General features: G+C 42.4%; 1 protein-coding gene across 1 annotated transcript in view; it reads left to right on the forward strand.

Moving 5' to 3' along the window:
• LRP3 (LDL receptor related protein 3) overlaps window positions 1-10534 on the forward strand; it is a 28380-nt gene extending 17846 nt beyond the window's left edge. Inside the window, exons 4-7 of the mRNA XM_075510762.1 lie at window positions 3024-3232; window positions 3504-4590; window positions 5783-5915; window positions 6840-10534. Coding sequence (XP_075366877.1) covers window positions 3024-3232; window positions 3504-4590; window positions 5783-5915; window positions 6840-7652 — 2242 coding nt within the window. The 3' untranslated portion in view covers window positions 7653-10534. The remainder of the gene's footprint in view (window positions 1-3023; window positions 3233-3503; window positions 4591-5782; window positions 5916-6839) is intronic.
• Window positions 10535-12087: the final 1553 nt, after the last annotated feature.

Raw genomic sequence — 12087 nt, forward strand, 5'->3', positions numbered from 1 at the left:
CACAAATCCAGGCTCTCCAGAGGTATCGTTGTCATCTGGAAAAGAGTTTGTAAATATCGTGGTTTAACCCCCGCCGGCAACTAAGCCCCACGCAGCCGCTCACTCACTCCCCCGCAGTGGGATGGGCAGAGAATCAGAAGAGTAAAAGTGAGAAAACTCGTGGGTTGAGGTAAAGACAGTCTAATAGGGAAAGCAAAAGCCACACACACAAGCAAAGCAAAACAAGGAATTAATTCAGTACTTCCCATGGGCAGGCAGGTGTTCAGCCATCTCCAGGAAAGCAGGGCTCCATCACACGTAATGGTTCCTTGGGAAGGCAAACACCATCACTCCGAACGTCCTCCCCTTCCTTCTTCTTCCCCAGCTTTCTATGTTGAGCATGACGCCATACGGTCTGGAACATCCCTTTGGCCAGCTGGGGTCAGCTGTCCCGGCCGTGTCCCCTCCCAGCTTCTTGTGCACCCCCAGCCCACTCGCTGGTGGGGTGGGGTGAGGAGCAGAAAAGGCCTTGACTGTGTGTAAGCACTGCTCAGCAGGAACTAAACCGCCCCTGTGTTATCAACGCTGTTTCCAGCACAAATCCAAACCATGGCCCCATACTAGCAACTGTGAAGAAAATTAACTCTACCCCAGCCAAAAAGAGCACAGTAAACAAGGCATGTGCATGTAGCTGACTTTTTTGTACTCTTCGTGTGAATCTTAAAAGTGTTAAACATTCCCCCCCCGAAGAAATGCATTTTAATGTAAGGTGCAGACAGCTTATTATATAGGCAAATTTTCCCCTAGGTGTGTGTAGTCTGTGTTGTGTAACAACACTATGGGTGAATTATTTACCTAATAGACAAAAGTAGCTCTTTCCAGCAGAGTGGGGAAAATGAGTGATTGTGGGACTTTGCTGGAGTGCTGGGAACTGGGTAGGATAGGAGAACAAATTGTTTAGCTCTTTAAGGTTGGTCCTAGTACATCTAAAATAACTATAGAAGGAAAAGATGAAAAGATTTAGTAAATGATCTTGTTTGTATCGCATGAGCAGAAGTTTTCTAGTCACCCCCCCCCCCCTCCTTCCCAGTTCTGAGTTTCCATTTCTTGATTTAGTGACTGTTTCCTTTTCTTAAAAATGTTTGTTGTTGAGCAGATAGATATTTCTAATACGTATCCAAAAAGTCTTTATGACAAGAAAACCCTACAAACAATCCTCCAAGTAGATGATAGAAACCCCTGTTGATGTCTGGTGCCAAAAAGAGCAAAACCAATGTGGTAGGTCAGTAACGCTGTCTCACATCTCTTGCAACAGACTTGACGTGGGTGCCCATAGTTTCGCTGATGCATTGTATAACTCCTTTTCATGCTATAGTACCTGTTCGTACGCTCTCTTGGTCATTAAAAAGTTTTTTGCAGAACACCTGGGACAGATACTCTTTAGTTTACCTTTGCATGGCTGAATACTTAAATCTTTTCATTCTGACTGTACAGTCGTCTAAAACTTCCTTGCAAAATATGCTGGTTTCAGAAGCTTGATGAGATTACTTATAGGAAAGAACTAGGTGCTGTGGGAATATTTATGCCCAGCTGGGAAGACATTTAGAGCATGGTGGGAGAAAGAGAGTTAGAAAAGAGGAAGGACATATTTCTGGGTAGATTGTCCTTGCCTGCACATATGTTGTTGGACATCTCTTAATTTCCATTTTAACTTAACACTTTCAGTGCTCTCTTACTTCTCATTCTCTTGCTGATACTTTTTTTTTTTTGAGAGTTATCAAGTTGGTATGTTTGGCAGAACTTACAGGTGTGCGTAGGTTGGGTCTCCTGCTTAAATGAATTGGCTAGTTTATGTCGTTGCTACTCTTTCCCTTTCACCTTCAAATGGCATGAGCTGGCAGGCATTGACAGCCTTTTGTAAATACGTGGTGATATCAGAAAATTATCTTTCTGTTTATCTTTTTCAAGTAATTTGTCTTTTCTGTTTGTGAAAAGTCCTTCGTGGAAGGAGGTCTGTATTTCGTAGCAGCTTTTCAGCCTTTCTGAAACTTCTGTCTAGGTATTTGCAAGGAGTATGCGCAAACTTCTACCAAGTTAATTTTGTGTAGCTGAGTTATATGAAAGAGGACCAAAATTCATTTCTAAGTGTTCTGAACAGTGTGTCCTTTCCTAATGAGTGTGCTTCTCTGTGCAATGCTATTGTCATTGCAGATTACTGAATGCAAATGTAATCTGTTTCATCAGACAACAAATACCCTGTATGGTTCCTGAGCTACAGGTCAGGCAGTATTATCTGGTTGTGTTTTGCAAACAATTGGGGCACCTCTTCGCACTAGGTAAGCTACTGTTGAATAAAAACTGGGCTTGGGTCAGCGGAAGGGCTGGAGGTTTGACTGTAAAAGGTTATAGGCTTGCTCTGCGTTTGTGTTCCCAGAAGGGGAATATTTTAGTCTTTGAATTAAAAAATAATAGTGTTAGACTTTAGGTTCTGTTTCCACCCTTTGCAGTCCTGTTCTTTTCTTGCCCCCTCCCTGCCTATCCGTAGCTTGAAGAGTTGATTTTTGTCTGTTGTATTTATCCCTTCAGGTTCTTTGTACGGCTCCCTATTGTTCTTTTTCCAAGACAATAGTCTCTCCTCTCATCCCGTAGTTTCATAGCTTTTAAGGTTGGAAAAGACTGCTGAAATTAATCTACCTTCGGTATAATGTATTCTGGAATTTTGCTTTTATTCATATCTGTATTTTAGGAAGCAGTTTTGTTTAAGGACTCTGAGTAAAAGAGGAATTATCCTTTCAGCTTTTGGAGCTACTTGGCACGCTGTTTACGCCTGTGAGTTAGGTGCTTTTCCAAATTGGGGGAATTTGAGTGTTCTGTTTATATGTACTCAAGATACTGTAGGTGTTTCATTATCTTTGAATGTGATCTCTTTATGTCAGGGCTGCTTGGTGCAGAAAGTCAGCTGTTGCAGTCTGTTTTTTCTCTGTTTGGTTTTGTTCCAGATGCATGTCCTCCTTGTAACTTGTGTTTTCTTTTGTTCCTAACAGTTTTAAGAACTTTGATTTGGAAGATTCTCAGAAGTGTGCAGTAGACTGGTTGATGATTGGCCCATCTTCCAAGAGGGAGGAGTACAAAGTGTGTGGATCTTCCATACCTCCGTCTTTCATCTCTGCAAGGGACCACGTTTGGATATTTTTTCACTCAGATGCATCAAGCTCAGGACAGGCTCAGGGATTTCGCCTTTCTTATATCAGAGGTAAAACCTTACAGTTTTGTTGGCTTCACTTATATTCTGTCTGGCAAAACTTGAAGACGGTTGACAGGAGTCTTGGGCCAGTCTTGGTGACTGTAAGGTGTTAGCATGGTAACACTGATACTATTTCCACTTGGCTTTTTAACAGTATTCCTGAAGTGTACTGGCCTGACCAATTGACCTGTGACATGCAGGGTAGTAGACGTTAAAAAGTGACATCAGATGGTTCCAAAAGTTTTGATACTGACTTTTTTTCTCCTTACCTCTTTCACAGGAAAGATAGGTCAGGCTGTATGCCAGTCAGATGAATTCCGTTGTGCAAATGGAAAGTGTATTCCCAGTACTTGGAAGTGTAATTCCATGGATGAGTGCGGTGATAACTCAGACGAGAGAAACTGCACTGTCCCTCCAACAGAGCCTCCGTCCAGCATCTGTCCCTCAGGAATGTTCCAGTGCAGTGCAGCCCACTCCACCAAGTGCTTGATGAATGAGCTGAGATGTAATTCAGTTAAAGACTGCAGTGATGGTTCGGACGAAGATAATTGTCCTGATCTTTCCTGTGGCAAAAGGCTGGGTAATTTTTATGGATCCTTTGCTTCCCCAGACTTATTCCGTGCTGATCACAGCAGATCAGACCTTCGTTGCACATGGTACGTGGACACACAAGATAATCGACATGTTCTGTTGCAGCTTGATTTGCAGTTAGGCTACAACGACTATGTAAAGGTGTATGATGGCATTGGAGAGAGGGGTGATAAATTAATGCAGACATTTTCGTACCACAACAATAGGCATTCAGTGAGTGTGGAGTCGTCAAAGGGCCAGCTCACTGTCTCGTATCACGCCCGCTCCAAGAGCACTGGCCATGGGTTCAATGCAACATACCAGGTGAAAGGCTATTGCCTTCCTTGGGAACACCCTTGTGGAAGCGATGAGGAGTGTTTCACAGATAAGCAGCACTGTGATGGCTGGTGGCACTGCCCAAATGGCAAGGATGAGGAGAACTGTCCCGCTTGCCAGAAGAACGAATACCCATGTGAAGGAAACAGTGGGCTTTGTTACTCAATACTTGACCGCTGTAACAACCAAAAGAACTGCCCAGATGGCTCGGATGAAAAAAACTGCTTTACTTGCCAGCCAGGAAACTTCCATTGTGGTACAAATCTGTGCATCTTTGAGACTTGGCGCTGTGACGGCCAAGAAGACTGCCAGGATGGAAGCGATGAACGTAACTGCCTGGTGATCGTTCCCAGGAAGGTCATCACAGCTGCTCTGATCGGGAGTCTCGTGTGTGGCTTGCTGCTGGTGATAGCACTGGGTTGTGCATTTAAATTATATTCTCTGAGGACCAGGGAATACAGGTAAGCATCTTGCTTTTATGATGCTTTAGCAGCTCTGGGTTTTTTTCCTTTTTCTTTAAAGGGAAAAAAGTCAATTGTTAACCAGAGAATTTGCAAAATACCGTGAAATCAATCCAAGGAATTGATGACAATAAAATAGCAGTCACAGCATTAGGCTTAGAGAAGAGTAGTTAAGATTTTCGGAAGCAGTGAGGGGAATGTCAGCTCTTCTGTGATCTATGAGAAATACACATTTATTGTGCAGCCTGGCAGAACCTGTATCTAACTTAAATCAAAACTGTTTTGAGCAGTTTCCTCTCCCACCTCCTACTCCTGCAACAAACCCCTTGCACTGCCAAAAACTGAATGCTGAACTGTTACAGTGAAGTCTTTGCTGAATCTGAACTGAATAACTGTTCCTTCTGCCCTCCGCAAATACGCTAGTTCTCAGTTCTACTAAAAGCGGTGTCCTACAGTGGCGGGGCCTGTTCTGAGCAGGAGTTGTTTACCTCCGCTGTGCCCCTTTCCCCTCGTCCTATATGCCTTGCTGTATGGATAGCGTGTGTGTTTCCACGTCTGTGTTTTGTGTGTTTGTGCAAGCCTGGTTCTGCCCTTTGGGAGAGAGTCGTAAGGGACTTTCTGAAGCCCGTCTCTTGTCATGTGCTCCAGCTCTGTGCCGTGCTGCTGACACCGTTTGTGTTTTCAGCACAGTGTGCTTTACATTCTCTCCTGATCAAATCTGCATGATTAAAGAGCTGGAAATCAGCCACTGTGCTATGTTGGGAACCTCGGTGCCTTGGTTCTGGCAGGACAGCCAAAGCTCTCTGCAGCTGCAAGCTGCCCCTGTTGTGTGATTGTTTCCAGTTCTTAATGTTGTGTTTTCCCAAAATAACCTTTGGGCCCTTGCTGAACAAGTTACCGCTGTTACTAGCATAAGTTGGCCAATTGAAAAAAATTTCAGTTGCCACAGAGTCCAACCTGGGACTGCTCCAAAGAGTTTACTGATTTGATTCACTGATGTTCACACACTCTACTCTTATTCCTTTTGTTTATTTTAGCATGCTGGTAAGATTTTCACGGAGCCTAGTTGAAGGTTTGCATTTTTGCTGCTAGCGTGAAGCCCTCTGCACTGCTTTTATACGTTAATGTGAGGGAAGCAGGACAAACTGACTGTTACTTCTCTTCCACGTTTTCCCACTGGTTCTGTTCCCAGAGCATTTGAGACCCAGATGACGCGACTTGAGGCAGAGTTTGTGCGGCGAGAAGCTCCACCTTCCTACGGGCAGCTGATTGCACAAGGACTTATCCCCCCGGTTGAAGACTTCCCTGTGTACAATGCATCGCAAGTATGGAAACACGAGTGCCAATGAACCTATCAGCAGCCAAACTACTATAAATTAGATAGAATCAATCTGGAACTGTATTCTTTCAGTAGCTGTGCTAATTATATGGAAGTCATATAAAAATTGTGTATGTTTTACTTGGAGCTGAAGAACCACAGTTATGCATCTTGGTGCTCTGGGTAGTTTTGAACAGACTAAATGTGTTTGCTGGGGAACAGCAGTGAGATAAGCACATGCTGTTTTGCTGTACATCAAGATAGAATGAACAGAGACAGAGAGAAAGGTCAGAAAGTAAATAGAAAAAAGGCTTTTCAAGCTGAAACTGTAAATGTGCCTGAAGCGATAAGAAAGTAAGGTCTCCAGCAGTATTTTTGGGAAATTCTGGGATTATTTTTCATTTACAAATACATTACACTGGGAAGCCATTAAGTCATTCTTCCATTTCATTGCTGATTCCTCAAAAATCTCCTGTGCCCTGTCAAAAGTATCCAACTGTGATACAGTTCCTAGTGTGATAAAGCTCTTGTAGTTTGTTACTCAAGTGGAGAAGTAGTTTGCCTTGGCCTTTCTTCTCTGCTGTTGTCATCAGCTTTTGAGGATCCTCTGCTATTGCTGAGGATAGAGGACTCAGTGGTCTGCAGTCTGGTTCTTTAGCAGTGATCTGATCGCCTGAGTGGAGCATCTTCCTGGGCAGACAAGTAGAGCTTAAACTCATAAAGGAAACACTTCAAGGGAGAGTCTTTTGGTACAGGCAGAGCTGTCTTTGGTATTCTTAAATAGTTCATTAGAAAATATGCATTTAACGAGGAAGTGTAGGGATCAAGTCTGAGAATTCCGGTAAGGTGGAGATATTAGCGGAGAGAACAGGGTTTAGGAGAAATCTTTTGAGTATGTGTGAAATCATAGTTTGTTACATCTGTGTTACAGGCTTCTGTGCTGCAGAACATTCGAACAGCTATGAGGAGGCAGATGAGACGACACTCGTCAAGACGGAGCTCGTCTCGGCGGCGCTTGGGCAGGCTCTGGAACAGACTCTTCCACAGACCTCGGGTGAGAGGGCAGATCCCTCTCCTGACGCCTGCCCGCACTTCACAGACTACACTGGGTGATGGAATCATCAACCGTGCTGATGGGACTATTCGGAGTCCTCCACCTTCCCCCGGAGGACCTAGTTTAGAGGCAGATGCCCATGGCCAAGCCAGGGGCCTACAAGAAGCTGGATGTAGCAGCTTGCAGCCAGAGACTGAAATCACAGAGCCATCACCTTCCAATGTCTTACCGAATACTTGCACAGCTGCACATGCAGAGCCTGAGGCTGGACACGCTGATAAATCTTTAGGTGCTGAGACCTCTGGCAGTGAGCTTAAGCAGTCCAGTAAAGTGGATTCAGGAAAGGCTTTCAGAGATCCTTTGTCTGAAAGTGTTACAGAAGCGATCCACGGAGGGTCAGCATCCAGGAGGACTGTCCCAGAGGGCAGTAGTTTAAGTAGAAGTCATCCGCTGAGTGAAGAGCCATGTAGGTTACCCTTAAAAAAGTGGGAGTCTGCTTATTCAGACAGCCCTGTGAATGTTCATATCCAAGTGGATGGACAAAACCGATGTTGCCCTAACTCATACCGGGAGGAGCCTTTGGGTATTCATGCGGCTTGTTGCCATTCTGTGGAAGTGCCAATGTTAGAGTCCTCTACTCCCCTCTCTGAAATCAATACCAGTGATGATGAATCTTTACTTGTTTGCTAATAAAAATTTTTGGTTTGGCCCTGTAAATTTTGTAACTTCATTGTTTATATGACAGTGCTCTTTGATGATAGGTGGTATGTCTGTGCTCTCAACTTTGTCTCTTAAAACCAGTGTGCTTTAATCCCTCAGGGAGTACAGTACAAGACTAAATGGGACAAGTTTTTGTCTTCATTGCTATTCCTGAAACTCCAGTGGGGCAGAAGTAAGCCAGTAGGCGACGTCAGGGGCTAGGAGAGCAAGAATGTGTCATTGCGGTTTGGAGGCATCTCCATCCTCTGGTATTTCTTCTGTGCATTTATTCACTCTGCGTTCAGGGAATTAGTGCTTCTTTGCTTTTCAAGTGGTCTTACTGAAACTAGAGAGAACTCTGGAAGCTGGGGCAGGCACCAGTCTTTGTAACTATGAGTACCAAACTAGAAGTAATGTTGTCTTTTTAGACATCATAATTTAGTAATTTTAATTACAAATACTTAGAAGGAAGTAAAATCCTTTGTAGCTTCCTCTTTATAGAAATTGTTCACTTCCTTTGCTTCCTTCAGAAATGTTTTGATGGCCATATGTACCTTGAGGCATCCACTAAAACCAAAGTTTCTGTATAGAATACCCAGAATGATACCAGGTGTCTTATCTGCTACAGCTTTGTAATTAGGGATTAGCAGTGTTCAGTATAAGCGGAGTGCATTGAACCCCAGTTGCAGCAATATTTCTTTTTTGTGTTGTCATATGTTACATTCTCTTCATAGTGATGTTGTGAAGGTTGAAGAATTGTTTGCTTTCTCCCTACCTTCTTTTTCCCCTCCTTCCTTCTGTTTTCAGGGACTTTAATGATTGTACCACTTTGGGTGCGCCCTGAAGGATACTGAGGCTTCACAGCTCCCGTTGGCTGCGGTAGGAAGCACTGAGCACTTGGTAACTGTCAGGATCAGACTTGTATTTTATTTTGAAATAAAATCTGCTTCACAAGTTTGCTTGTAAATCTGCTACCTTAGGTGCAGGTGTATAACTAATATTTTTTATTTTTAGAGATCTTGTTTGCTTTTTTCTTTCAAGAACTGAAATAGATCAGTGCCATTTTCAAAGCTGACACTGTGTGGATTGTACAACACTTAAATGTAAACTGGTGCCTTTTGGTTTTTAGAGTGTAACTAAAAGCAAGCAAGTTATTTACCTGGAAGAAGGGTGACATTGCTTAACCAGGAATGACTTGGTGCAGAATGACAGAACATTACTGTGTGGTAGCTTGGCCCTGTTGGCGATGGATGGGACGTTGGCCAGGCTCCCCCGTGCTCTAACAAGAGCTCTGCGTCAGTTCCCCCGTGATGCAGTGACAAACTAAAACGCTTTATATAGGAATTAACAAGGAAGTTGATGCCGGTGCTCTGTAAATACCCGAGTGCTCTGAAACCTGTTTATCGCTGTAGGAATTCAAGTTGCCCAAAGTTACCAACTGAACTTGTAAAATCGAGGTGGACCTGGGTTCTGCTGTCCACTGGACCCTCCTGGCTGTAAAGGCAAACAGGCTTTTGCAGTGAACAGTTAAGTTTGCATCAAAGTGTCAAAGATTTTTTTCCTTTAAATGGGCTATATTTTGCCCTGGATCTTTTACTAGGGCTCCCTTTGGGGGAGTGCCTTAAAAAGAACAAGGAATAGGACTTTGGCTTTACTGAAATGTAACATGGAAGAATTAAAGTAATTTTTTTTTTCTCTTCAGTTGCAAATTGGTTTCATACTGTGCATTCCAGAGGCAGAAGATTCAAACTCCTTAAGGGCATTAATAGCAGGAAGGGCTTTTGGCAAAATGCGTAACAAGTAAGAGTCGTAGTTACATTAAATAAGTACTGCTCGCTCATTTTTTCCAAGTGCTTTTGTGATCAGAGTTCATGTCATTAAAGGAAATGTAGTTTTGAAAGGATCTTGCTTTCATAGCATTTGTAAACATTTTAGGTACATTCCACCTTTGCAAGGCCATGTGCTGTAGTCATTACACTGCCAGGGTTGTTGTTTGCACCTCAGGTTACAGGTTTTAGTGTCTCTCTTGTGTGTGGTTTTTTTTTGTCTAAAGGTAATTTTAAATACATAGAATTGTACGTGTAAAGTAGTTAATTATAATTTGGAGGAAGATTATATTTCAAGGTTAATATTGTGCAGATATGAAGGACCTTAAAAATAAGTGTGTATTTAATTCTGTTACAGAAATGTATTTCTATAATAAAATAATGTTGATCATACTATGCCTTAAACTATCACCACTGTAAGGCTCTTAAAGTTGAAATATATGTACTACAGAATACTGCTATATTTTGGGAACAACCCTGAAGAGCTAACACTGTATTTTATTTTAAGATATGTAACTTTACATAATTTCTTACATATATCTTACATATTTTGTGTACTGATCCATTTGGTAACTCAGCGGAAATTTCATTGAGAAGGTTTTATTTTTAGAAGCTCAAAAAAATCCAGGTTAATGAAAATTCGATGCTTGAAGTGTACAGAAATGTTCGCAGCCCTCACTACTGGAATTTATAGCCTTGCATCGAGAGATATAAGCCTGGTGCTCTTTGTAAGCACCTAACTTTTGTATTCTGCAAGACAGCATTCTCTCCCAGCTCCCCTAGCTCATTCCTTGGAGGGAAGAGTCACAAATTTACTGTTAATTTTGCAGAAGAAATCTCTGTGTCTGCGCTGTGAGCGCAAACAGGTGTGTTGCAGTGTCCTGGAATGTCAATACCTGAAGAAACCACAAAGTCTGCCTTAGTCTATGTCTGCCCTTCCTCCAGCTCTTGTAAGCATTTAGCAGTGAACCAACCATCCCTGAAGACACCTAAGTTCTGTTTCATGTAAGCTGCCTTCCTGTATTCAGAACATAGTAAAATAATTAAAAAAAAAAAGGGGGGGGGGGGGGGGGTGTAAAAACTGCTACTGTGCCAGCCATGTGAACAGGAAGAGCTCATTGTTACATTTCTTTGCTCAGTGGAAAATATCACACTTTAATGACTATACAACCTAACGTTAATCAGCTAATAAACTTGTTAAAATATTTCTTATTTTAATAATGCTTTCCTGCACTCTTTAAAGGTTTTTGTAGACAGAAGGAAAACAAAGTATTTAAGATAGCTTTTTTTTTTTTTTAAATGAGATACAAAACTCCCCTGTCCAAGCAGCCAAAAAAAATCTGAATAGAGAAGAATACCCACACTGCTTTAAGAAGAATGGAAGCTCATAGGCAGCATTAAGGGATAGGTGACCCCCTTATGTTTTCTCTTACTGCTCTTAAGACATGGGGAATATTTCTGTTTGAAATTCTGGCACCTTCCAGCTTGTGTATGACTCTGTAACATCCCTTAAATGTGCTTGTTTTCTTTTTCTGTTCTCTGCTTTGTTGTGGTTGTTTTTTTTTTTTAATTTACATGTTGTATATATTCATTTAGATATAACATTTTCCCGTAACATCTGTACAGGTATATGGTTCAGGTATGGCATCATGGTTGCTGGTGTCTGCTGTTCCTGGACAATGACAGTAAGCAAGTAAGATGCTGGGCATCATCATACTTTGCTCGTGCTTTGGATCTCTTAATTTTTAATAAAATTTCACGTGCCCAGAGCCTGTGGGTTTCTGACTGTCACTCTAACACCAGTTCACTCTAACGCCTAAATTGTACTCCCACAGCCTTTGTTTGACTCTGACTCTGCATATGCCAACCCATGGCTCAGTGTGTTGACATGAATATGAAGGGTGGGGGGTTTTTTGTTTTGCTTTGGGTTTTGGTTTGAGTGGTTTTGGATTTTTTATTATCAGCTTTGTCTGGTAGCTGAAGCTGTGGAGGTGCATCACTTTTTTAGACAGTACATGTGAAATCTTACCACTAGCAATTCAATGTTGTATACAACTGCCTTTAAAATGCATGTATGCATATACCCCAAATAACAAAACGAAGCCCTGAAGTGTACGACTCTCTAGGTGGTTAAAAAAGCCCAACCCAACATTTTGCAAGTATAGCCTCATTCCCATCGCTGAGGGCAATGCATGTTTTGCTGATGCTTCCCCTTCCCGGGCTGTGCTTTGGAGGGTACCACTGGGTTCCTTTTCAGTAGAAGGCGGAGGCTGAATTGTTTTGTGTTGATAGATATTTACTCTACAGACTGGGAAATCTTTATCTGCGTTGAAAAGAATTGGACAGACTTTATGGTCATCCAGATTTATCCGTAGCCATGAAAGATGGGAGGACACAGCTTGATGCAGAGGGATAATACCTCCTAACCTGGTAGAAAAAGTGTTTGCTTTGCTTCGTCATGAAGTGCTGATTCAGCTGCAATGATAGTGACTCAAGCAGTAATACCACAAACCATATCCTGATGTGAGTGAGGCCGAAATAATATAGCCCATAAAATGGAAATAGAGTAATAAGCAATACCTGCGTGTTTGCAGCAGAGT

The sequence above is a fragment of the Mycteria americana genome, chromosome 8 (assembly GCF_035582795.1).
Source record: "Mycteria americana isolate JAX WOST 10 ecotype Jacksonville Zoo and Gardens chromosome 8, USCA_MyAme_1.0, whole genome shotgun sequence".
Lineage (NCBI taxonomy): Eukaryota > Metazoa > Chordata > Aves > Ciconiiformes > Ciconiidae > Mycteria > Mycteria americana.